The sequence below is a fragment of the Syngnathus leptorhynchus genome, chromosome 1 (assembly GCF_054491065.1).
Source record: "Syngnathus leptorhynchus isolate UIUO chromosome 1, UIUO_Slep, whole genome shotgun sequence".
Lineage (NCBI taxonomy): Eukaryota > Metazoa > Chordata > Actinopteri > Syngnathiformes > Syngnathidae > Syngnathus > Syngnathus leptorhynchus.
The window spans coordinates 4,764,308-4,790,966 of NC_141195.1; the positions used below are offsets into that span (position 1 = coordinate 4,764,308).

Consider the following 26,659-nt stretch of genomic DNA (forward strand, 5'->3'; position numbering starts at 1 on the left):
CAGCACGCCTACGACCTCCGTGGGGACAAGCGGTATAGAAAATAAATGGATGGATGGATGGATGGATGGTCGGATGGATGGATGGATGGATGGATGGATGGATGGATGGATGGATGGATGGATGGATGGATGGATGGATGGATGGATGGATGGATGGATGGATGGATGGATGGATGGATGGAGACTTTACACAACATCATGCATTTCAAGGTCACGCAATTATTAAATTATTAAAATAAGTATTAAATTAGGTGCATTTAAGATTATTCAATGTTATTACTGGTAGGGGTTGAATACCTTTAAGCAATAGCTCTAACATTTGATGACAGAAACAAATAGGGTTGTAATTAGGGGGTGTGGCTTTTACCAAACCAGCTTGGGTGGAAGCCTCAAATGCTTCCTCTAATAATGAATACAAGAGACTTTGCTCTGGGCATCATTAGTGCTACTGATCGGATTGTGTAAAACATGCCTTACTACTTCAGGCTCACCTCAGCATTGTGTGAGTATCCCCTTTATTCAAAACTAATTTTGTTACTTTAAAAGGGTTTGCAGAAAGACTGATGTTGGAGTGCTTCTTGAGAAATTCAGTGCAACAACTGAGCACACTCGTGCAAATATCATTCACGCTGTTGAACCAGAATCTTGATAGATATGCGACATTTGGATCTCGGCAAAGGAAAAGTGCTCACTAATGCAAATTTAAACAGATTTTTGAACACTATTCTAGGAAAAAGTAAAACCATCTCTTTAGGATATGTGGAAATTGTCAGTTTGGTTTATTAAAAATGTTAACAAAAACTAAAGCACTGTTTTGTTTTGTTTTTTTATTTAGGGTCGCCAAGTGTAGTAAAACAAAAAGCTATGCGTGTCTCGCCAGATGAACATATTCTAAACTAAGAATAATCCACAATTGAATAATGGACTCAGGTCTTTGTGTAGCCATCCATTTACTGTATCTAAACTGATGTTTGTTTTCCAGTGCTTACAGCTTCGTTTTTTCTCCTCACAGAAGGTGACTATTAAACTCTATGTTCAACAACTGTAGCTCCCCTTACCCCAAACAAGCTTTTCATACATTTATTTTGGTCTGCACAGTTAATGGTTCTTCTCCAAGGCAAGTGACAACCTGTGATACGAGCTCTTCGAACGTCCATCGCCTACAATGCTGTAAAACTCCGCCCTTGTCTTCAATAATGTCTCATACACCTAAAATCTTCACGGATTGAAATAATCTACCATTTATACTTGTCAAAGAGAACATCTCTTGTCATGTGACAGATTACGGAGTCATCAGCGTCAAGGAGGCTTTATATGGGCGCTCAAACTCATTTGTGTGCAGTGATGGCATACCTGCAGGGCAGCTGGCTGACACGGCCTGCTCTCAGGATGACGTTTTGGAAGACATAAGCTTAAGGTACGGTATGCATTTTGCTTATTTGGTAAGTGTTATTTGAATGAATGAATGAATGAATGAATGAATGAATGAATGAATGAATGAATGAATGAATGTATGTAAACTGCTGCACCTGACATGGTAGAGTGGCCGACTGGCTAGCACATCTGCCTCAGTGCATATGCATGTAGGTACATCACATGTCATGATCAAAGTAAAACTATTGTGACAGTTTTTATGTTTATTCTGCTGACTTTTATTTTTATGTCTGCAGATGCAATGGCAAAAAATTATGCGAAGTGAACACAGGGCTTTTCAACTCCCCTGATCCTTGTGGTGGCACCGCCAAATATTTGCAGACCAATTTCACTTGCGTGCCTGCAAGTACGTTGCTAGCGTTGAAATTAGAAAGGATGCATATCGTTTTATATCTAATGTTTTTAATTTACTTTCAACAGTTGTTGTCGTGGCGTGTGAGGGGAGTTTGGCGCGTTTGGTTTGTGGTGAGATTAACCATTTTAATGATGAATTCCTGTATGTTACAAGCATTATACATTGCAGTAAATTTCGTCTTGTGTTTATTGTTATTGCTTTTCTTAAAAACATTTGTATTGTGACTGGCCACATTTCCACCACCAATGTTCTTTCTCTCATCTTGATGCCAGATGAAAAACAAGTCATATCCGTGCTGGGTGCCGAGTTTGGACGCCGCGATCAGACCACGTGCACATTTGAAAGGCCTCAGGGACAGTTAATAAATGATGAGTGCTTCAATCCAACTGACATTCTGGCCACCAGGTAAATGATGCCACACTTGGGAACAAATCACAGCCTCATCCGAAAGGAATTTCACAAGGTTTTGGAATGGGTGGAAAGCACTGCAAACCATGTGTCTGTGCTTATAGTTCAGACTAGGCTTAATGTGTGTTAGTTCGGAAAATGGCCCCACCCAGTTCAAATCTCATTTTAAGCCGTCCTGTGTGACATTTTTTGCTCCCGTGTGATGTTTCTCTGAGCACTCCAGCTTCCTCTCGCATGCTTATTAGAAAAACTGAACATTCAAATGCAAGTGTGAAAAGTTGCTTTTTTACATTTATCCTGCGATTGACTGTCAACAACTTCAAGGTGTATCCCATCTCGTCCAAGGTCATTGAAAGAAGTCGCTCTCACGGGGAAAAAGTATTTTCTTCATGAAACTTTGCATGGGCCAAGGAAGATCCTTTTACAGTTGATCTAGAGGTGCCCCCTGAACTAGTTGCCAGCCAATCGCACAAATCCAAAGTCATGTTTCCTATTAGTGGCAGGTGCGGTCATTTGGGAACAAGAATATCTTATCAAATGTGTCCGACTGACATCATGATAAGGTTGTTTGAATGACAATGTTAACGCCTGGGCGTTTGAAAAGTTACAGTTTTTAAATTATTCAATGACTTAATTAAAACTGTTGCAGTATTATTAGTACAGTATTAAAAGAATTTCTTCTGCATCCATAGTTGCAACGGGACCAGCAGCTGTACAATTTTTGCTTCCAATTCTGTTTTTGGAGATCCCTGTAGTGGCACTTACAAGTACTTGGAGGTTTCTTACAGATGTATATGTAAGTAATCACTACTTTAGCAACTCCAGATAAGTTTTGCAGTAGTAAAGGAAAACAATGCCATAGTTTTAAATATTCTTTTAGATTCTTAAAGCAGCATTTTATTCATGAATCAAGTCATCCAATAGAAACAAACAAAAATCATAAAAATCTCAACACAGCGTGCTTCCATTAACGGACTGTTTTTTTTTTTTTTTTGCAGATCCTACCACCAACAGGTATTCTGCCCCTTGCTGTCACCTCTAAATTCCATCACATACGGAATTGACTTACCATCAGTGCAAATGAGCTCTGCCCTTTACTGTGTGTCTTCATGAAATATATCAATAAAATTGGGGGAGATGGAACTGCTTTATTGTATTGCGTTCATTTCAATGCAAAGAGTTCAAGGACAGTCGAGTTACAGAACAAAGTTGAGCCCGTGTAATCTTACCAAAACATATTTGAACCCTAAAATATAGTGTCAAACCCAAGGCCAGATGCGGCCTGCCATATCATTTGTGGCCCGCGAAGACGGACTTTGCTTTGACTTTGTGTCATTACTAAAATTACAAATTGTCTTCACTTTAAAAAAAAATTGAGATATTGCTTGCAATTTGTCTTTTTAAAATATTCGAACAGTTATTACTAGTCTCTGATTTCAAAACTAGTTCTTCCACACTTTTTTGTAGCTTATCTAGAAGACATTGACAATCATAATAAATAAACTTTTTTAGAATTGGTTTTAGACCCTGAGCCGATCTGAACACCCGGGTAGATGTGGTACCTACACTGGTGTCACCTGGAGAGCTATGCCTCCTCCACACAGAGAGGGAAAGGGAAGACTACTTGAGACAGATCCTACCACTAACAGGTATTCTGCCTCTTGCTGTCACCTGTAAATTCCATCACATACGGAATTGACTTACCATCAGTGCAAATGAGCTCTGCCCTTTACTGTGTCTTCATGAAATATATCAATAAAATTTGGGGAGCTGGAACTGCTTTATTGTATTCCATTCATTTCAATGCAAAAGGTTCAAGGGCAGTCAAGTTACAGAACAAAGGTGAGCCAGTGTAATCTTACCAAACTTTGTTTAAACCCTAAAAGCTCAGATTCACTTTAGTTTCCTTAAGTTAACTTGGAATGAGTCGGGTGCATAGTGAGCTGGGCGGCGGCCAAAGGCGGGGACCTTGGCGGTCCGATCCCCGGCTGCAGAGGCTGGCTCTAGGGACATGGAATGTCACCTCTCTGGCTGGAAAGGAGCCCGAGCTGGTGTGTGAGGCAGAAAGTCTAGACATAGTCGGACTTGCCTCCACACATAGTTTGGGCTCTGGTACAAGCCCTCTCGAGAGGGGCTGGACTCTCTTCCACTCTGGAGTTGCCCACGGTGAGAGGCGTCGAGCAGGTGTTGGCATACTTATTGCCCCCCGGCTGGGCGCCTGCACATTGGGGTTCACCCCGGTGAGCGAGAGGGTAGCCTCCCTCCGCCTTCGGGTGGGGGGACGGGTCCTGACTGTTGTTTGTGTCTATGCACCGAACGGCAGCTCAGAGTACCCACCCTTCTTAGAGTCCCTGGAGGAAGTGCTGGAGAGCGCTCCTTCTGGGGACTCCATCGTTCTACTGGGTGACTTCAATGCTCACGTGGGCAATGTCAGTGAGACCTGGAAGGGCGTGATTGGGAGGAACGGCCCCCCCGATCTGAACCCGAGCGGTGTTCTATTATTGGACTTCTGTGCTCGACACGGATTTTCTATAATGAACACCATGTTCAAGCATAAGGGTGTCCATGTGTGCTCTTGGCACCAGGACACCCTAGGCCGCAGTTCGTTGATCGACCTTGTAGTCGTGTCATCGGATTTGCAGCCGCATGTTTTGGACACTCGGGTGAAGAGAGGGGCGGAGCTGTCAACTGATCACCACCTGGTGGTGGGTTGGCTCCGATGGTGGGGGAAGATGCCGGTCCGACCTGGCAGACCCAAACGCTCTGTGAGGGTCTGCTGGGAACGTCTGGCAGAATCCCCTGTCAGGAAGAGCTTCAACTCCCACCTCCGGCAGAGCTTTTCCCACGTCCTGGGGGAGGCGGGGGATATTGAGTCCGAGTGGACCTTGTTCCGCGCCTCCATTGTTGAGGCAGCCGACCGGAGCTGTGGCCGTAAGGTTGTTGGTGCCTGTCGTGGCGGCAATCCCCGAACCCGCTGGTGGACACCGGCGGTAAGGGATGCCGTCAAGCTGAAGAAGGAGTCCTATAGGGCCTTTTTGGCCTGCGGGACTCGGGAGGCAGCTGACAGGTCCCCGGATGGCCAAGCGGAACGCGGCTTTGGCGGTTGCTGAGGCAAAAACCCGGGCGTGGGAGGAGTTTGGCGAGGCCATGGAGAATGACTTCCGGACGGCTTTGAGGAAATTCTGGTCCACCATCCGGCGTCTCAGGAGGGGGAAGCAGTGCACGGTCAACACTGTTTACAGTGGAGATGGTGTGCTGCTGACCTCGACTCGGGATGTCGTGAGTCGGTGGGGGGAATACTTCGAAGACCTCCTCAATTCCAACACGCCTTCCATTGTGAAAGCAGGGCCTGAGGACTCTGAGGCGGACTCTCCAATCTCGGAGGTCGAAGTCACTGAGGTTAAAAAACTCCTTGGTGGCAAGGCCCCGGGGGTGGATGAGATCCGCCCGGAGTTCTTAAAGGCTCTGGATGTTGTGGGGCTGTCATGGCTTACACACCTCTACACCATTGCGTGGACATCGGGGACGGTGCCTCTGGATTGGCAGACCGGGGTGGTGGTTCCCCTCTTTAAGAAGGGGGACCAGAGGGTGTGTTCCAATTACAGGGGAATCACACTCCTCAGCCTCCCTGGTAAGGTCTATTCAGGGGTGCTGGAGAGGAGGATCCATTGGGAGGTCGAACCTCGGATTCAGGAGGAGCAGTGTGGCTTTCGTCCTGGCCGTGGAACAATGGACCAGCTCTACACCCTCGGCAGGATCCTCGAGGGTGCATGGGAGTTCGCCCAACCAGTCCACATGTGCTTTGTGGATTTGGACAAGGCGTTCGACCGTGTCCCTCGGGAGGTTCTCTGGAGGGTGCTTCGGGAGTTCGGGGTGCCGAGCCAACTGATAAGGGCGGTTCGGTCCATGTATCACCGATGCCAGAGTTTGGTCCGCATTTCCGGCAGTAAGTCGGATTCGTTCCCAGTGAGGGTTGGACTCCGCCAAGGCTGCCCTTTGTCACCGATTCTGTTCATAATTTTTATGGACAGAATTTCTAGGCGCAGCCGAGGCGTTGAGGGGGTCCGGTTTGGGGACCTCAGCATTGCGTCACTGCTTTTTGCAGATGACGTGGTGCTGTTGGCTTCTTCAGTCCGTGATCTCCAGCTCTCACTGGAGCGGTTCACAGCCAAGTCAAGTCAAGTCAAGTTTTTATATAGCCCTAAATCACAAGCAGTCTCAAAGGGCTCTGTCCTCTGCATTTAACCCATCCCCATGTGATTTTGATCCATCCCCTGGGGGAGAGGGGAGCAGTGAGCAGCAGCGGCGCCGCGCTCGGGAATCATTTGGTGATTTAACCCCCCAATTCCAACCCTTAATGCTGAGTGCCAAGCAGGGAGGCAATGGGTTCCATTTTTATAGTCTTTGGTATGACCCGGCCGGGGTTTGAACCCACAACCTTCCAGTCTCAGGGCGGACACTCTACTACTAGGCCACTGAGCTGGTCAGCCGAGTGTGAAGCGGTCGGGATGCGGGTCAGCACCTCCAAATCCGAGTCCATGGTCCTCGGTCGGATAAGGGTGGAATGCCCTCTCCGGATCGGGGATGAGATCCTGCCCCAAGTGGAGGAGTTCAAGTATCTTGGGGTCTTGTTCACGAGTGAGGGCAGGATGGAGCGCGAGATCGACAGGCGGATCGGTGCAGCATCGGCAGTAATGCGGACTCTGTACCGGTCCGTCGTGGTGAAGAGAGAGCTGAGCCAAATGGCAAAGCTCTCGATTTACCGGTCGATCTACGCTCCTAACCTCACCTATGGTCACGAGCTATGGGTCGTGACCGAAAGAACGAGATCCAGGATACAAGCGGCTGAAATGAGTTTCCTCCGCAGGGTGTCCGGGCTCTCCCTTAGAGATAGGGTGAGAAGCTCGGTCATCCGGGAGAGACTCGGAGTAGAGCTGCTGCTCCTCCACGTTGAGAGGAGCCAGATGAGGTGGCTCGGGCATCTCATCAGGATGCCTCCTGGACGCCTCTCCGGGGAAGTGTTCCGGGCATGTCCCACCGGGACCCCGGGGACGACCCAGGACACGCTGGAGAGACTACGTCTCTCGGCTGGCCTGGGAACGCCTTGGGATCCCCCGGGATGAGCTGGAGGAAGTGGCTGGGGAGAGGGAGGTCTGGGAGTCCCTCCTAAAGCTGCCGCCCCCGCGACCCGACCCCGGATGAGCGGAAGAAGATGATGAAGATGAATGAAACTTGGAATGAACACTTTATTTTGGCCTCACCGTTATGGCAAAGGCGCTTAAAAAAATAGAGAACTTGTCATAAGGTAACTTTTTTGGGATATCTTTCTAGGTAGGGATGTTCCGATTAGAAAAGAAATAAACATGAATTTTTTCCCCCAAGAGTATACAAAAACTTTTAACGAATGAATGCAAAACTGCTGGTGGCACAAGATGCAACTACTCTGTCAAAACCTTAACTGAACCCTTTGGCAGCTTCTAGTGACAGTCCTTAACGGACCCAAAATAATCAGCAGTCTCAGACAATAGTGCAGAAAGACAACATAAATAACATGCCACCAACATTTCATTGTTCACAATATTACGAAGTGAAAAAAAATATTACGTCACTGCCATATGAAGTGCATAAACTTACCCCTTGGAGATTATGTATACGTAGAAGATAACTGTCAGCAGCACAAATACCCAATGTTAGGATACGGATTTTTAGCTATTGATCTGACTCCAAATTGCGATCAACACTTAACACAAGTTGCTATGTCCCAATCCACACACTGGCGCACCTAACAACGTTGCGAGTTCGTTCTGTCAAAGAGAAGACCAGTAGATCAATCAGATCAAATTTACCAATTGTTTATTCCTAACAAAGCGCACTAATACAGGCCTGGGTCCCGGTTCCCTCACACTAAAACTCGTGCGTTTTTGTGACCACCAAAAGACGACACATTCTTCCGGGTTGCCCAGTTTTAAAGAAACACAATATGAATATTAAAGCATGCAAAACATTGTGTGATGATTGGTCGATGGCCATTTCCTCCCCGTCGAGGTGTCATCACTCTGGTCAGGCGGTTGGATTTTTCCCGCTAAGCCCAACCACCTGGACGTTTAGTTGTTCTTTGTTCCTTGTTCCTCACCGACCTCGAGGGGTTATCGTTCGGTACTCCCTTCGTCCGGTACTCCCTGTCAGGGCCTGTTTTACAACAATTCGCAGAAAACAAGTTCATGCAGTGTGCCTGCACATTCCTCAACCCCCACCAATCCACACGAGCACTCCAATACTAGATATTATATATATTTATATATTATATATATATTATATATATATTTATATTATGTTTAACACAACCTTAAAAAATATGTTTGCAAACTGCTGAAAGCACATTTCCCTTTACCAATGACAGTTTGTTTCAGACTTTGGCATATTTGAGCTATTCCACCTTGTGCTAAAGGACAAGTCACAGCTTTGATAAAATTTTCTAATCATGGTTCTTCATAGAAATTGGCTGATAGTGTAAATTTGTGAGCCACAACTCAAGAAAAAAATATATATATTTAACTTGTGCATGTCTAAACCTTCAATCCAAATCTTTCAGGCATCATTTGAAGAAATTTATTTTCTTTCAAATGCAAGTCCAAAATTGTTCAGTCAGCAGTAAATTGCAATGACACTGTTGTTCAACTGACAACAAATGGCAGCACTTTGGCTAATCGCAGGATCTGCAAAACAGGCAGTCAATTATTTCAAGCTAAGGCGCACACGCACACGCGCGCACGCGTACACACACGCACACGCGCACACACGCGCACACGAACACGCGCACGCGCACACACGCACACGCACACACGCACACGCACACACGCACACGCACACACGCACACACGCACACGCACACGCACACACACACCTATCATCAATGTTCTGAGAAAACAAAGAAGCTAAACCTTGACTATTCTGTCTTTTCCAGTTTTTGCATGATTATTGCCTTTCCAAAACATCGTTCACACAACCCAGTCTGCAGCACTTGTACATGGTGAGGTGAGGATCACTCCAATTTATAGTGGCTCCACGGCTTCCAGCCAATCTGCTAATCAATAGCCACTCCAATGGTTGAATCAATCAACTCAACATCCCCTCATCTGAAAAAAAAAAAAAAAATCTTTCTGCACACCAGGACATGACAAAACCTGTCAAATAAAAAGTAAATGAAAGTGAAAAACCCCCATAAAAAAAACAGAATAAAAAGATACATTCAAAAAAATATATAAAATTGTGAACAAAAGTATTTACTACAAAATATAAATAAAAATAAATACAGAAATAAAAAACATTTTAAAAATTATAAATATCAAAATAAATGTGGAGATAAATCCACAAAATATATATACGTAGAATTAAATATTGGTGTATTTGTATTCTGGGGGCGGTGTGTGTGTGTTTGTGTACACAGGGCATGTGATGCGTCAGTGCAGTAGTGTTGGAGTAGTAGTGCCTGTAGTTTGTGCATGCTGTATGCTGCCTCTGCTTGCCACTTTTCTGCTTTCAACTACCGCCACCGGCTAGCCCTCTGTTTCCGGGGGTGAAAAGAGGAGCCGAGTGCATAAGCCTCCACCGCCGGTACACAGCCTCTCCATTGCCAAGACTTGCACACGCCTCCTCGTGGCCACACACGGTAACTGGCACCTTGCGGTCCCAGGCTAAGTTGTGCAGTCGGAGCAGCAGTGGGCCCCAGAGATGTGGCATGTAGGCCCACCGGTGTGGGACACGCCCTACTGCCCATCAGCCACTGTCCCTGCTGTGGGTAAACAGCCCCAGCTTTGGGTAAATAGTGAAGACCTCAACGGCGGACCAGGCGGAGGATGATGGCTGACCTAAGGGGAGGCGTCACAATGGCTGGGAAGGCGGATGAAGGCTGCAGCAGAAAAGGGTCACCGGTCGTCTTGGCCTCCTTGCCACTGGATTCTGACCCCAATCTGTCGAGGACAGTGTGGTGACTGTCTGTGCACCAGTCTCTCCACGTTAAACAAAGTCACGCACAGGCGTCTTTTTCAGGGAATCCATTTTACATCCCAGATTAAAGTCCTGTGGCGACCAGTAAGTGGCAACGGGGGCAGGATTGTGAAGTCTGGAAGCCCCTAGTCACAAGCTGGCACATCAGGCGGTGGATGTTAGATGATCGTTGGGCTCTTGGACCGAGGCAGAAAGAGCTCTTTGGTAGCTGCATCCACGACTGAGCAGCCCTTTTTAGGATTCACTCTGCTCACCCCTGACGGGGAAGGGGCTAGAAAAGATGCCCTAAACATAGCCTGCCTCAAACCTCCCGACTGGATTACCGCGTTCAGAGGGATCACCAATATGCGGTCAAAAACACAGAAACATGAATTTTGGAGCATGGAATGTGCGCACACTAATGGACAGTGTAACCAGAGATAGGCCGGAGAGGAGAACTGCCATCATTGCCATGGAACTGAGAAGATGCCTGCTCTTTCAGAAACCCAATGTGCAGAGGAAGGTCATCTGAAGGAAGAAAAGGGTGGATACACTTTCTTCTGGAAAGGAAAGGCCACAGATGAGCCTAGGATCCATGGGGTTGGCTTTGCCATCAAGAACCAACTGATCAGTCATCTCTCTGAACTCCCGGTGGGAATCAGTGAGCGCCTGATGACCCTCCGTCTGGTGCTGGCCAACAACCAGACGGCAACAGTTCTTAGTGCTTATGCGCCTACCCTCGTTTCCGATGAGGAAGGAAAAGAGGCCTTCTATGCCTGTCTGCATGAGGTATTGTCAAAAATCCCCAAGGAGGACAACATTATTATATTGGGAGATTTCAATGCCAGAGTGGGCCGTGACCACCACCTCTGGAAGGGCACCATTGGAAAGGAAGGCATTGGAAACATCAACTCCAACGGGGTTTTGCTTCTTAGCAAATGTGCTCAATACGACCTTACCATCACCAATACCATCTTTTGCCAGAAGAAAAAATTCAAGGCCTCATGGAGACACCCTCGCTCTAAACAATGGCATCTTATTGACTATGTCATTGTCAGAGCCAGGGATCAGCGCGACGTGAGCATCACAAAAGCCATGATAGATTCAGAGGCCTGCTGGACAGATCACCGCCTGATACGATCCACGATGTCCATCAGACTCAAGAGGAAGAGGAGACTGCAAAAGAAGCTGAGCCGGCCGAGACTAAACCTTGAGACCCTGAACAAAACTTCCGCCCTGCAGCTGTTTCAGACCTCTCTTGGAGAAAGCCTCAATCAGGAATACCCTGACAACATTGAAGAACACTGGAGCCTGCTCAAGTCTTCCATCCTTGATACCTGCAGTGCCACTCTCGGGCACAAGTCCAGAAAGCATCAGGACTGGTTTGATGAGAATGACACAGAGATAGAACAGCTCATCTCCAAGAAAAGGGAAACCTTTCGTGTCTGGCAAAATGACATCACCTGCAAAGCAAAGAGACAGGCTCACTCCAGAGCCAAGGCTGACGTCCAGAGCCGGGTGAGACAGATTAAAAACTCCTGGTGGACTGAAAGGGCACTGGAAATCCAGTTTGGCAGACTCTGGTGACACCAGAGGCTTTTTCAGCGCTACTAAGGCTGTCTACGGGCCAAGCCATCGCGGCCAAAACCCCCTACGCTCTAAAGACGGGCAGGAGCTGTTGAAGGGCAATGAGTCCATAAACAACCGGTGGAGAGAGAGCACTTTCAGGAACTCCTCAACCGTGACAGCACAATTCAGTCAGATCTTCTCAGTCATATCCCTCAGAGTCCCATCAGGACATGGGTGAACCTCCCACATTAGCAGAGGTCCAAGACGCCATCAGGAGCCTGAAGAACAACAAGGCCTCTGGGCCAGATGGGATCCCAGCCGAGGTCCTAAAGGAAGGTGGACCAGAGCTCCAGCGCCACCTCCATTCCCTCTTTTTGAAGGTCTGGGAAAAAGTACTCCCCTCGGAGCACAGGGACGCTCTGATAGTGCCCATCTTCAAGAAAGGGGACAAAGCGGATTGTGGGAACTATAGGGGCATCTCGCTCCTTTCAACAGTTGGCAAAGTACTTGCTCGTGTTCTTGCCAATCGCCTACTGCCATTGTCTGAGGAAGTTCTCCCAGAATCGCAGTGCGGTTTTCGCCCATCTAGAGGCACTGCAGACATGATTTTTACAGCACGCCAACTCCAGGAGAAATGCCGTGAACATAAACAGCCTTTGTTCATGGCTTTTATAGACCTGACAAGAGCCTTTGACACGGTGGATCGCCAGGCCCTCTGGAGCATCCTTTTGAGGTATGGTTGCCCAGATAAATACGTCAGAATACTGCGATTATTACATGACGGAATGACAGCCACAGTGCTCTACAACAGCTCTTTGATTGAGCCTTTCACTGTAGAGACAGGGGTCAAACAGGGATGCATCATTGCACCCACCCTGTTCTCTATCTTCATTGCCACCATACTCCATCTCATTGACAAAGAACTACCACATGGAATCCCTGTGTGGAGTTTGCATGTTCTCCCCGTGCCTGTGTGGATTTTCTCCGGGCACACCGGTTTTCTTCCACATCTCAAAAACATGCATGGTAGGTGGATTGAGCACTCAAATTTACTCTGTGTGAGTGCGAGTGCACATGGTTGTTCGTCTCTGTGTGCCCTGCGATTGGCTGGCAACTAGTTCAGGGTGTCCCCCGCCTACTGCCCGTTGACTGCTGGAATCGGCTTCGGCATGCCGCCGAGCCCCGAGGGGACAAGCGGTACAGAACATGGACAGATGAAAGGAACTATATATATTCTTTTTTTTTTTTTTTTTTATGATACACCTATTTGTTCTCATTTTATTTATTCTTTATTTTGGCAGTTTTACTCCATAGGAGATGGCCAGCATTTTTCTCAGGCCATTATTTTAGGAACAGACTTCTTGAACAAAACATTTCAACAGTACTGAAACGATGAGGCGGTGGGGCTATTGATTACCAGATTGGATGTATTTATAGCAATTGTAGAAAATTAGAACCACCCTAAACAGTTAGGAATCCAAAAATAAAGTGACATTTACTTCTGTTATAAAAGTTTGAAAAAGCAAATACAAGATTTCTGTAAATTTTCCATGGCAACATAGGGCACAAAATGCGACTTTTGGAATAGTCCGGTACACATTTGCTTTTACATTGATTTCTATGGGAAATGTTGCCTCTACATACTAGCCCGACCACAGAACCAATTTAGTAAGTTAAGGTTCCACTGTATTATCAACTTGTGCATAAGGTTTTCCTTGGTAAAGGCTACTACCTTATTGGACCTAATAGAAGACTGTTTTTTGCACTGAAGACTGGTTTGTCTTACATTCAGGGTCTAGACATTATACCCATCCACAAAGTTCGATGGCACCAGATACCTTTAAAGCAAATGCTGAACTTAACTCCCCAGGCCAAAGCAAACCAGTGTCATGAAGAAAAAGAAAAATAGCGGTAGTTTGCTTTTTATTGCAATGTCTTTCCTTACTTTTAGGAAGTAAAAGTCCTTTGTTGAAGGACTACAGAGACTTCACTTTTAAGTTAATGGAGTTACTGCAATTTTATTTTATCACAGATAGTTCACTTTACATTTTTGCATGATTTGAATCATTTGTTTTAGACTTAGTAATTATTTTCAGTTTAAAAATAAAATTAAGGTTCAAACTTGAGTCTTGAAAAACAGAGTCATCTTATATTCAGGCCAATACGGTATATCACCCAAACCTTCTTGACATGAAACAATTTTTATTTTCCTTCAAAAACAAGTACAATTGTTTAGTCAGCAGCAAATTGAGAAGAGACAGCACGCCAGCTAATAGGGATGAGTCCCAGGATCTGCAGAAAAGGCAGTCAATTATTTCAAGCTAAGGAATGTGGAAATTTGAGTTTTAATGCTCCAAAAAAAAAAAAATAATAAAAAAAGTAAAAGTTTCTACACCTTCCAAAATGAGTTATCTTCAGCCAGTTCAATATTGAAATTTCTGCAGTTTACAGTCCCGACAGACAGAGACACAGACACAGACACCTGGGTGTGGTGAAATTTGTCCTCTGCATTTAACCCATCCCCATGTGACACCTTGAGGTACTAAAAAGGCTACCAAATACTTACACAGACATGTGTACGAAATCTCCAAGTACTTGTAAATAGTTATACATGGGTCTCCGAAAACAGCATTGCTGGCAGTAATAGCACAGCCATATTTTCCATTGCACCTATGAATGAGAAAAAGGGATTATTGCCTTTCCAAAATATGCATCCTGTGCTATCGTACATTTTGGCAACAAGGTCAGTTGGGCATGTGCAGTCAACATTTGCTAGCTCATGAGCTGCCCTCCTGTATGAACACGTGGTCCGGTCACGGCGTCCATAGTCTGCGCCATAGACGTAAATAACGTGTCCTAAATCTGGCATCAGGATGAGAGAAAGAAAGTTGGTGAACATGTAGAGTCAAAACACCAAAAAATGTAATTCAGTTGAATCTTGATTTAACGAGTCCAAAAATTCAATTTTATACTTTAGTTTTTAAAATTAGTTGATTTCAGAATTTGGGGGGGGGGCGTTACCAGAAGATGGTATGTGCTTTGCAGGGGTGATTGAACCAACAAAGGCCATCACAACAAAAGCGGCACAATTCACAATGTCAGAAACGGGGGATACATCTTACCACAATGCAGGTGTGCCACAGATCCCTCACATGCCACCACAGTAACTGTTGAAATAAATTAAAACTTAGAATCGTGCACACTTTTCAGCACATGAAGACATACTTGCTGGCAAGCACGTAAAGTTGGTCTGCAAATACTTGAAGGTGTCGGCACAGGGGTCAGATTTGCGGAAATCCTCCAAGCTCAATTCACACGATTTCTTGCCATTGCAACTGCAGACAATTGGCACGACTCAGCAAAAGTAAAGGCAAAGGTTATCTTAAATAATTGTTACAGAGGGGCTCACCAACAATCTCAGTTACAAATAGGGAAAGTCCACAAAGCTTATACTCATTTACGCAACCAACTAAGTTTCTAACAACTCAGGCACAAAGCATACCTTTTCTTGAGCCTGTTAGCAGTGTTTGGCTGAGCGCAGTGAGTGTTAGCCAGCTGGTTTTGAGGTTTGTCATCGGCACAGACCAATGAGCTTGAGCGACCATACAAAGCTTGCTGCACGTTGATTACTCCATTATCTGTTACACAAGAGCGCAATAAACATGGAATGTAGTAGAGTTGCAGTCGGGTATCAACCTCTATTGAATATATTTTGGGTGGGAGAAAGTTCAGAAATTCCAGAATGAATCTTCAAGGAATTAATAGATTTACTTTCAAGTCAAAACAACTTAGTTAAGACATGCTGAAGTCTTACCACAGTATAGACGATGAACTTGCCAATGGCCGTAATCGCAGGTGGTTATTTTGTCTGCAGAATCAACTACTGCAAAAGGGGGGGGGGGGGGGGGGGGGGGAGAAATAAACTTAGTTTTAACAAGTTTCAGAAACTGGAATCATACAACATTTAGACATGAACTTTGACAGTCACCTGCTGTGAGGAGCAGGCACGTTGATGTCAGCACTGAAAAACAAACATTTAATTTTAGACAGTGAATTCTTTTATTCTGCTTTTTCTATGAAAAAGGTTGGCTGATTAACCAACAGAGCTATATATGTATATTACTGAAAGCCTCTTGAGGAAAGTGCAATCCTGCTCATAAAACATTAGAATTTAGTACCTCCACTACAACTACAGCAATCAACAACCTTTGGTGAGGTTGATTTGTAATTACAATATTTGCACTTCCTTCCTGAAACACATACTTACTTTGGAACATGTATATAAATTTCTTTCTGAAGGATTACTCACACACTGCTGTGGTAAGACTCAAGCAGAATGGCGCCATATTTCACACAATCCAGTCTGTAGCACTTGTACATGGTGAAGTGAGGATCACTCCAATTTATAGTGGCTGCACAGCTTCCAGCCAATCTGCTAATCAACAGCCACGCCTCCAATGGCAAATCGATCAACTCAACATCCCCTCGTTTGAAAAAAAAAAATCCTTTTGTGTTGCAGGGTGAAACCTGTCAAAATAAAAAATAAATAAAAGTGAAAATTTAACAAACATTAAAAACATATAGACACACATTGGAAACAAAACAAGAGTATTTACTGCAAAATATAAGTAAAAATAAAAATAAAAAATAAATGTGGAAATACAAAAATAAATAGATACATAGGATTAAACATCATCCATCCATTATCTGTACCGCTTGTCCCCACGGGGGTCGCCGGCGTGCTGCAGCCTATCCCAGCAGACATCGGGCAATAGGCAGGGGACACCCTGAACTGGTTGCCAGCCAATCGGAGGGCACACAGAGGCGAACAACCCTTCGCACTCGCACCACACCTAGGGACAATTTGGAGTGCCCATTCGGCCTACCGATGTGGGAGGCAACCAGAGTGCCCGGGGAAAACCCACGCAGAACTCCACACAGGAGGTGGAATCGAACCCGCACCCTCCTAACTGTGAGGCGGCCGTGCTAACCAGTGCGAGTCGCCATGGATTAGATATCAATGTATATCTATTATCTTTTTCATTTTCACTTTTATTTTTCATTTTGGCAGTTTTAGTCCTCCATAGAAGTGGGCAGCATTTTTTGTCAGGCCAATATTGTAGGAACCGATTTATTGTTCAAAACATTCCGACAGGATTGAAATAATGAGGGGGCGGAGCTATTGATTACCAGATTGGATGTAAACTTGGCATTCGTTATAAAAACATGTGGTTCTCTGTTACCGTAATTTTCGGACTATAAGTCGCGTTTTTTTTCATAGTTTGGATGGGGGGGCAACTTATACTCAGGAGCGACTTATATGTTTTTTTTTTTCAAAAAAGTTTACTTGATCATTAACACATTACTTACTAGTACAGTTGATCACCTCACATATTATTTTTAATACACTGAAAAAACGAATAAAGCAATTCACACTTTAAAGCACAATATTCAAGTTCATGAAACAAATAAACAAAACAAAAAAAAACAACAGAAAAAGAAATATACTTATTTTCAAACTAAACTGAACGAGGGTGATTTAAATTTCACCATTGGCCGTGACGCAACAACTGGGAGGGGAAAGCGCTGTTTTTTTGAGTTTTTAAAAAGAACAGGTCTGGTGAAGAGAATTTAGTGTGGTGATGTAAAACAAAACAAAAAACCCAAAAAAAACCAGTGGAGGCAGCAATGCAATTTAGGATGCAAGCTCTGCTTGTGATGGACAGCATGCGAGCACACATCACGCCAGACATGCAAATCACGAGTCCGACGGCACGCGTACGCGGCATTGTTTACGCGATCGATGATCGATGTATTTTATGATTTTGAGTGACAGATGGTTTAGTAATATTGTTGCTATATGATAGTTATTTGAAATATACTTTATATATCGTTATATGGGTCTGTGGAATTATCAGACATGCAAATCACGAGTCCGACGGCGCGCGTACGCGGCCTTGTTTACACGATCAATGATCGATGGATTTTATGATTTGGAGTGACAGATGGTTTGGTAATATTGTTGCTATATGATAGTTATTTGAAATATACTTTGTATATCGTTATATGGGTCTGTGGAATAATTAGACATGCAAATCACGAGTCCGACGGCGCACGTACGCGGCATTGTTTACACGATCGATGATCGATGTATTTTATGATTTGGAGTGACAGGTGGTTTGGTAATATTGTTGCTATATGATAGTTATTTAAAATATGCTTTATATATCATTATAAGGGTCTGTGGAATAAGTAGACATGCAAATCACGAGTCCGACGGCGCGCGTACGCGGCATTGTTTACACGATCGATGATCGATGTATTTTATGATTTGGAGTGACACAGATGGTTTGATAAACGTGTTATTTATGTAATAATCATTTGAATAACTCTGAATGTTACGTTAGGCCCGTTCTCAGCCTCTCGTTTGTGTATGTCACGTTAGCATACCGTATCGTTTAGCCTGTTGTTGCTGGTTCGTGTCTGTTTTTGGTGTTGGATTTTGACAAATACATTTGCCCCAAAAGTGCGACTTATACTCCGGAGCGACTTATATATGTTTTTTTCACGTTATTGTGCATTTTATGGGTGGTGCGATTTATACTCCGGAGTGACTAATAGTCCGAAAATTACGGTAATTCCCTCTGTGAATTTCGGAAGTATTCATCTAGGTAGGGATGTGCTGATCAGAAAAGAAATAAAAATATTTACTTTTTAAAGAGAATGAATGCAAAATTATTGGTAGCACAATATGCAATTATTCAGTCAAAACGTTAAATAAAAACCTTAGCAGCTCAAGTCTCAACAGATGTAAAGAAATGAATAACTTGCCACATAAACATTTTATGGTTCACAATATCACAAAGTGAAAAAAATTGTTTTACATCACTGGCAGATGCAGTGCATCAGCATACTTCTTTGGTTGGCTCTTAAAATGGTTTCTAAGGGGCTGTTTACCATCAATCCCTATGGCGACGATGTAAATGTAGCAGGTAGCTCAGTCAGCGGCGGCAACACTCAATGACAGTTTTTGTTGAAGACTGTGGAACATTTGTGCTATTTCACCTTGTGCAAAAGTTTTTCTTTTTTTTTTTAAGTTTGCACTTGCGTTCTGCGTGAGATGCTTTCAAGGACTACTCACAAATTTATAAAACTCAATCCCGGTTAACGTATTATATTGCCTGAGCAAGACATTGAACTTTATTTTGATGCCCATAAGACCAAAAAGCACCTTTCATGGTAGCATCACTTCTATCACTATGATACAAGCATCCCTCTACATGCAAAGTTACAGGGGTACTCATTCTAACAGCTACTTTACTAGAATAAATCAACCCATGAGAATAGAGACCCCCCCCTCCCGTTTTCAAACTAATTCCAGGCTATCAACCATTTTAGCCAATGGGAATTCCCAACTGCCTAATGACTCATGGCTCAGTTGGAGTTTGATATTCCAACAGTGGGTTAGTCTCACTTGCACTAAAGAGTAATAAATCTGTGATCACTTTGCAAGGAGTACATGGAAACACACAATTGGCTTGACTTTGTGTTTTAGGATTGTATTTTTAGAAATAACCACTCAAAGTCAGAGGTTTAAGATTAAAGGTGGCATTTGTTACAAACGTTTGAAAAGGCAAAAGGGTGTTTCGTATGTTTCACATGCAAAAATTGGGCACAGTGTTACTTTTGGAATAATCCAGCACACATTGACCACTACGGGAAAGTGCTTCTAAAACATTCACTTTCAAACCTGATCACAGAACCAATCAAGTTTGTAGAGGTACCACTGTATTATGAACTTGTGCATGTTTGAACCTTGGCAAATGCTACTGCAACAAATCACAAAACTTCAATCTAGATCTTTGAGAAAACAGTTTTATTTTCTTTCAAATACAAGTATACAAAGTTGTTCAGTCAGCAGCAAATTGCAATGAGACAGTTTTAAAACTGACACAAACACAAATGGCAGCACTCCAGCTAATGGGGAGGAGTGATAGGATCTGCAAAAAAAAAGAAAAAAAAAGTCAATTAAGTCAAGCTAAGGCATGTTAACATTTGGGAGTGTTCATGCTCTAAGGAAAAAAAAAGAAGTGTTTACACACTCTAACATGGTAGTAAACTAGTTCAACAATGAAGACTGCAGTTTACCAATCTTAAAACAAAAATTCAAGTATTAATTGACAATGGGAAGATCACCTTGAGGTACTAAATAGGCTACCAAATACTTACATTGACATGTGTACGAAATCTCCAAGTACTTGTAAATGGTTGTGCATGGGTCTCCAAAAACAACATTGCTGGCAGTGATTGCACAGCCATAGTTTCCATTACACCTATGAATGAGGAAAAGGGATTATTGCCTTTCCAAAGGAAACAAAATATGCATCCTGTGCTATTGCACATTTTGGTAACATGGTCAGTTGGGCGCGTGCAGTCAACATTTTCTAGCTCACGAGCTGCCATTCTGTATGAACATGTGGTCCGGTCACGGCGTCCGTAGTCTGCGCCATGGACGTAAATAACGCGTCCTAAATCTGGCATCAGGATGAGACAAAGAAGGTTGGTGATGGAACTGCAGTGTAAAAACATCAATACATCTATTGCATGTGCATAAAAATAATGGATTCTTGATTTAATGAGTCCAAAATCCCATTTAATACTGTAGTTTTTCAAATTAGTTAATTTCAGAATTAAGAGGGGGAGGGGTCTTTACCAGAAGATGGTGCGTAAACATGCCTGGCAAGGGTGATGGGACCAACAAAGGCCATCACAACAAATGCTGCACCATTCACAAAAGTCAGAAATGGGGGACAGATCTTACCACAATGCAGGTGTGCCACTGATCCCTCACGTCACCACAGTGACTGTTGGAGTGAATTATAAATTAGAACAGAATCGGACAGATTCTTTTCAGCACATGACCTACTTGCTGGCAAGCACGTAAAGTTGGTCTCCAAATATTTGAAGGTGTCAGCACAGGGGTCAGGTTTTCGGAAATCCTCCAAGCTCAATTCACACAATTTCTTTCCATTAAAACTGTAGACAATTGGCATAAGACAAAAACAGTCATTTTTAAAGTAATAATTACAGACAGGGGAGCCACCAATCTCACCTCAGTTACAAATAGGTGGTGGGTGAGATTTCCACATTTATGCAAGCACCTATTACGTTTCCAACGACTCATGCCCAAAGCATACCTTTTCTTGAGCCTGTTAGCAGGGTTTGGCTGAGTACAGTGAGTGTTTGCCAGATGCTTTTGAGGTTTGTCGTCGGCACAGACCAGTGAGTTTGAGCGACCATACAAAGCTTGCTGCACGAATGATTACTCCACGATCTGTTACACAAGTGCACAATTAACATGGAACGTAGTCTGGTTGCAGTCAGTGATCAGCTTCTAATGAATATATTTTTATCAGGATAAAGTTCAGAACAAATCTTTAATGAGTGAATAGCTCTACTTCTGCTAAGCCAATCAACTCTATTAAGAACATGACATTTAAAGACACAGATTGAAGTCTTACCACAGTATAGGCGGACTTACAAGATGGACTTGCAAATCGCCGTAATCGCATGTGGTAATTTTGTCTGCAGAATCAACAACTGCAAAAGAGAAGGGAAAAAAAAAAGTTAATAAAAATCAGTTTTAACAAGTTTCAGAAACAGGAATCATACTACATTTAGACAGACACCTGCTATGAGGAGCAGACATGTCGCTGTCAGCACTGAAAAACAAATATCAGTTTAGCTTGACAAACTATGACTGTGGACATTTTATTTTGGACAGAAAGTTATTTCACTGATTTTTCTATGGAAAGGGTTGGCTGATTAACCAACAGACAGACATGTATATGACTGAAAGCATCTTGAGAAAAGCTCAACCCTGCTCATACAACAATATTATAATTTACATCTATGACTATAAAAATAATAAACCTTTGCTGATGTTGATTTGTAATTATATTTAGTTTTCCTTTCTCCCTTTGCATTCCTGAAAGAACCATGCAATTTGGAACATGCAATAATTATTATTTTTACTCACAAACTGCTGCAGTAAGTCTAAAGGAGCCCCATGCCATTTTCCACATGGCCCTGTCTGTAACACTTGTACATGGTGAGGTGAGGCTCATTCCAATAGATAATGGCTGCACGGCTTCCAGTCAATCTGCTAATCAACAGCCACACGTTCAATGGGCGAATCGATCAACTCGACAACCCCTCATTTGAAAAATAAAATAAAATAAATCCTTCTGTGTGCAGGACAAAACCTGTCAAAAGAAAAAGAAATAAATGAAAGTGAAAAACACCCATTAAAAACGGAATTAGAAAATACATTCAAATTTTTTTTTGAAAGGTTAACAAAAGTGTTTACTACAATATATTAAAAAAAATAGAGAATAAAATAGCAAAATAGATGTGGGAATAAATATTAAAATAAATATATACATAGAATTAGATATCAATATATGTATTCTTATATTTTTTCAATTACACATCTTTTATATTCATTCTCAATTTCACTTTTATTTATTTTTGATTTTGGCAGTTATAGTCCTCCATAGAAGATGGCCAGCATTTTTTGTCAGGCCATTATTTTAGGAACAGACTTTTTGTTCAAAACATTCCAACAGGACTGAAACGTTGAGGGGGTAGGGCTATTGATTACCAGATTGGCTGTAAGCCTGGCATTTGTTATAAAAACACATGATCCTCTTTTCATCATCATCATCATCATCATTATCGTTTGTCTTACAGACTGCATCGTGCCAAAGAATGGCCTCTTCGCTGAGATTTAGTGCTGCATTGTGTGAGTACCCACTTTAAAGGCATATCTGTTACAGGTCAATTGTTAATTTCAAGGAGACTGAGTCTAAATTTGATCATTTGTAGCAGTGTAATGTTCTCTTCACAAGTGTTGAGCGAAAGAATTATCATAAATAATCCAGCTGTTTGATAAATTTACAATTGAATGATAAACACAATTTCGTACAACCTTTTGTTAAACTGGATTAGAAACAATCTCATCAGAAATATCTTTGGCCAGTCTGTAAATCATATTTTTATTTTGCAGTGCTGTCAGCAATGGCTTTGCTTCTCACACCAGGTAACTATCAGATTTAATGCCCAGCATACACATGTAGCCTCTCATTTCCATTATTCTCAAACAATCTGTTGATTCATTCACATTGATTTCTGCAGTTGTTTATGCTGGAGAGCAAGTGACTACCTGTGATTTGTATGGTTTAAACATCCATCGCCTGCACTGTGGTAAAACATGGTCTTAAGAGTTTATTTAAGTTTGGGCTTTTTTCCAGTTCCAATCTCCAGTTTAAAGATGGTCACCCCAGCGCCATGTTGATTGCTGTCTCTCCCTCCCAGATCATGGCGTGATAAACGTGCAGCAGGCTTTGTATGGTCGCTCAAGTTCACTGATCTGCCATGAGGGCAAATCTCATCAAGAGCTAGCAAATGTACAGTGTGCTCAGCAAGGCACTTTCGACAAAATTAAGACAAGGTATTCATTGGGCTTTGATGATCGTTGAATGTTTATACAGAATCACATAAAAAAAATCACGCTGCTACCCTAAATTGCCTTGACAATTCCAGATGTCTGCATTGCATTGCATTTTAATGTGGATGTTACAGCAGAAAATGGAGGAACTGTTTTTAGTTTGTAAAACTGAGAAACATTTCTTAGAGAATTGTCTACTAAAATCATGACTAACATAAATTGAATCAATGTACCAATGCATTTTAAATTCAAAACATGATTTCACATCTACATATTATAGAGTAGCAGCTGTCTGGCATCACCCATGTGGTAATGGCATATGAAAAGTGTAAAATGTGGATTATGCTTGTAACTTTTTAAAGGGCCACTATTGAGTTATGCTATTTGTTTCCAGATGCAATGGAAAGATGGTGTGCGAAGTTGGCATCAATGACTTGCGCAACCCTGATCCATGTCCTGGCACCTTCAAATATTTGCAAACAAACTTCACCTGCTTGTATGCATGTAAGTCACCGGTGTGCCATAGTGTGTATATAGTGTCAATATCTTAATTTTAATTTTCTCTACAGTTACTAGTGTGGCGTGTGAACAGTCAGAGGCGTATTTGTATTGTGGTGAGACATGTTTTTTTTTTTTTTAATATATATATATATATATATATATATATATAAAAAACTGAATTCCTATTATGAACACTGAGTATTTGGCTGAATCATATTTCAAATTTGACGTCAGATCCACAAAGTGTTATTTTCGTCTACGGTGCTGACTACGGACGTCGTGACAGAGTGACGTGCGCAAACAAAAGGCAGCTAAAAGAGATTGAAAATACAAACTGTCTGCGCCCAACGGACATTGTCTCCTCAAGGTATGGTAACGCACGTCAGGTAATGGTAGCCTGTTTTTGTCACAATTATCACCTTGTTCCGGATACCTGCAATTTGTGTCTACGTGCAGTGATTGATTGGTGACTATACAAAATTTAACTTTTTTTTTTTTTTTTTTTTCCCCTCAGGTGCAATGGAAAACACAGCTGTAGGATAGCAGCCACCAATCATTTGTTTGGAGACCCTTGTGTTGGCACCTACAAGTACTTGGAAGTTTCTTATACATGTCACTGTAAGTAGTTGGTTGTTCATATAGAAAGTGGCTTTCTCTTCACAGAAAAGGCTTTGAAAATGAGTCCTTTTTGGTGACATTAACAAATTTGTTTCATTGTAAAAAATCATTGTTTTGTATGCATAGCTTGTACATTTTGCAATTTTATTAGAGTAAGATTTTTAAATTTATTTAATCATGGTACTGTCTAAACATGTTAAACTTTTTTTTTTTTTTTTTTTTTTTTCCCTACAGCTCCAGGTAGTGATTTAAAAAAAGGATACTAAATTTGTGGATAAGGCACCTGCATTGTGCAACTGTCCACTGGCTGGTTCTATACTTTAAGTCATGCTGTTTCGGTCAGTGGCAGTCAAATTGTTTGAATTGGATCCACACCCCCTTTCCCCTTTAATAAAGAGACTTGAATTCAAGGCTTGTGAAATGTTACCAAATCATTACTACTTATGCAGTTTGCACCCTTAAAACAATCACTTTCACATTTACTCTGCTCTTCCTGAGTTTTGTATTGCATGGTGTTGGAGCTGACATGTTTAATTTTTTTTTAGCTTTAACTCATAGTATTCTAAATGGGTCACTTTCACATCATGGCAATTTTCCAAAAATGATGTGCTTGAAACTGTTCGTGACAATTGTAAGGATCAACTAAGCGATTTAATGAACTGATCCTGAGTGTCTGCCACTTAGTTGCAATCACTTTTGTAAGCAGGTGAATTTTGGATCTGTAAATGTACACCAGTTAACTGTTGGCCCAAGTTAAAGTCAGGTGAAAAGACACATCTGCAGAACTATTTCAACATTGTTCCATTGAGATTTCCCCTCCTGAAATGGTAAAGTGGAATGGCATTTTAATTTTAAAGCGTTGCCTGAACATGGGTCATGAAAGGTTCCAAAATGTTAATTATACATTGTAATAATGAAAAGATTACTACTTCTACTGTCATGACTCACTTGGCAGCTTTAGAAATTGCTATTTGTGTCAATCATTACATAACTCAACATTTTGTTTAATGAACTCAAACCTGTAAACATTGCAGCAAAGTGGTAGTTATCTTGGCAAGAATGCAGAAATGCTAGATCAAACCAGTCACTGTATGACAGTCATCCACAATTGCACTAACTAGTTCATTATGCAGTTCAAATGAAAACATCAGTTCAAACAATTTAAATGATTGCCACATAAAATGCATTACAGTAAATGTATTTGAATTTAGAATGAGGTGTGAGGGTGCTTTCAGGCTCAAACTAGAAAAAAAAACTATTAAATTTGCCCAATATCCGCTGCATTCTTAGAACTCAGCCCTTGTGGAAACCCAAGATTGCTGTACTACCAAATGACTGTCAAGTTGGGGATGTCTCCGGAGAGGTCTGTCTTAGACGGGTAGACCACCTTTAGGTTCCCGTCCTGGTCGACAGTTCGGACCTGTTGGATGGTCAAATCACTGCAGCCGTCTGTGCTAGTTGGCTGGCCTGATAGGGCGTCCTCTTCATCAGAGCCTGCTTCCTCGTGATGCTTGACCGAGAACTTGTTCAACTCTGCCATTTTCTGCAAGCAAACAGAAGTTATCCTTTTGCTTTGCACCGTTCTGACTTATTTCAAGGTTTAACGTTCTTAAAACTTTGGATGCTTTATATTTGGGTAATTTGAGCAAAAGGGGCTTACTGCAATCAGAGTGTCCATAACATCTTTGCAAGTCTGCAGGCTGTTTGCACTCGTCACTTCCAAAAACAACTCTTTGGTTGTCTTTTTGATCTGTTGAGGACAAGTGGCATACACATCGTGTAAACCATAATGGACTTTAGCTTTTCTCAAATGGCCAAGAGAGAGTATGCTTTTTGAAGTCTTGTCATAAATCCTCCCCAAATTATAGTTTATATGAATCACACACATCACATCACAACACACCTTGGTTTTCTCACTGTTTGTGATAGGTGGAAATGAGATCACGTGGCCCTCTGCATCCACAATACAGTGATAAAGTGCTTTTCCTTGCAGAAGGTCCAGGTATCTGCAACAAGGTGGGAAGCATGTATTGCCTTTATTAAAAAAACAAAAAACAAACTGAAAGTTGCTTCGGATTTTGTAAGAAATGTGAGCTGTGAAAGACCATAAATTGAAGCATAAAAAATATCAAAATATACTTAGTGGATATTACAAGCCTATCTCTTGTTGAAATGATTGTGACCTGTAACCTACTGTATACAACTCGATCGATAGGAAAAAATAAAACATTCTGATAGCTGCATAAAAGTAGACACCCTGGTTGGGATATGCTGTTTAG

At 42.5% G+C, this 26,659-nt stretch overlaps 3 protein-coding genes and 1 pseudogene across 8 annotated transcripts; 2 read left to right on the forward strand and 2 right to left on the reverse strand.

Moving 5' to 3' along the window:
- The first annotated feature begins 387 nt into the window (after positions 1-387).
- Positions 388-3,340, forward strand: LOC147061487 (L-rhamnose-binding lectin SML-like). 2 transcript variants are annotated; one of them, XM_085907490.1, is made up of 9 exons: positions 388-502; positions 983-1,015; positions 1,099-1,170; positions 1,282-1,417; positions 1,671-1,780; positions 1,855-1,899; positions 2,062-2,194; positions 2,890-2,993; positions 3,196-3,340. In XM_085907490.1, exons 1-9 carry the CDS (start codon positions 469-471, stop codon positions 3,237-3,239), a joined length of 711 nt encoding a protein of 236 aa, XP_085763616.1. In that variant the 5' UTR covers positions 388-468; the 3' UTR covers positions 3,240-3,340. The 2 variants fall into 2 exon arrangements, with proteins under 2 accessions (XP_085763616.1, XP_085763625.1); XM_085907499.1 differs by lacking the exon at positions 3,196-3,340 and having other exon boundaries at positions 2,890-3,001.
- A 10,594-nt stretch (positions 3,341-13,934) lies between these two features.
- LOC147061488 (L-rhamnose-binding lectin SML-like) lies at positions 13,935-16,144 on the reverse strand. Of its 4 annotated transcripts, none has more exons than XM_085907665.1 (9): positions 16,062-16,144; positions 15,741-15,773; positions 15,567-15,635; positions 15,255-15,390; positions 14,978-15,087; positions 14,875-14,919; positions 14,482-14,614; positions 14,319-14,422; positions 13,935-14,044 (listed from the first exon to the last, which is right to left on the reverse strand). In XM_085907665.1, exons 1-9 carry the CDS (start codon positions 16,096-16,098, stop codon positions 14,022-14,024), a joined length of 690 nt encoding a protein of 229 aa, XP_085763791.1. In that variant the 5' UTR covers positions 16,099-16,144; the 3' UTR covers positions 13,935-14,021. The 4 variants fall into 4 exon arrangements, with proteins under 4 accessions (XP_085763791.1, XP_085763809.1, XP_085763799.1 ...); XM_085907683.1 differs by having other exon boundaries at positions 16,020-16,122; XM_085907673.1 differs by having other exon boundaries at positions 15,567-15,632; positions 16,062-16,121.
- Positions 16,145-19,607: 3,463 nt separating this feature from the next.
- LOC147061489 (L-rhamnose-binding lectin SML-like) lies at positions 19,608-21,074 on the reverse strand (annotated as a pseudogene). Its single transcript, XR_015065664.1, has 6 exons — positions 20,950-21,074; positions 20,679-20,788; positions 20,574-20,616; positions 20,154-20,286; positions 19,982-20,085; positions 19,608-19,752 (listed from the first exon to the last, which is right to left on the reverse strand). The product of XR_015065664.1 is annotated as an L-rhamnose-binding lectin SML-like (transcript).
- A 1,409-nt stretch (positions 21,075-22,483) lies between these two features.
- LOC147061490 (L-rhamnose-binding lectin SML-like) lies at positions 22,484-24,762 on the forward strand. The gene is made up of 9 exons (XM_085907579.1): positions 22,484-22,556; positions 22,821-22,853; positions 22,949-23,017; positions 23,129-23,264; positions 23,656-23,765; positions 23,831-23,875; positions 23,997-24,129; positions 24,277-24,380; positions 24,615-24,762. The coding sequence occupies exons 1-9, from the start codon at positions 22,523-22,525 to the stop codon at positions 24,644-24,646; spliced, it is 696 nt and encodes a 231-aa protein (XP_085763705.1). The 5' UTR covers positions 22,484-22,522; the 3' UTR covers positions 24,647-24,762.
- The last annotated feature ends 1,897 nt before the right edge of the window (positions 24,763-26,659 follow it).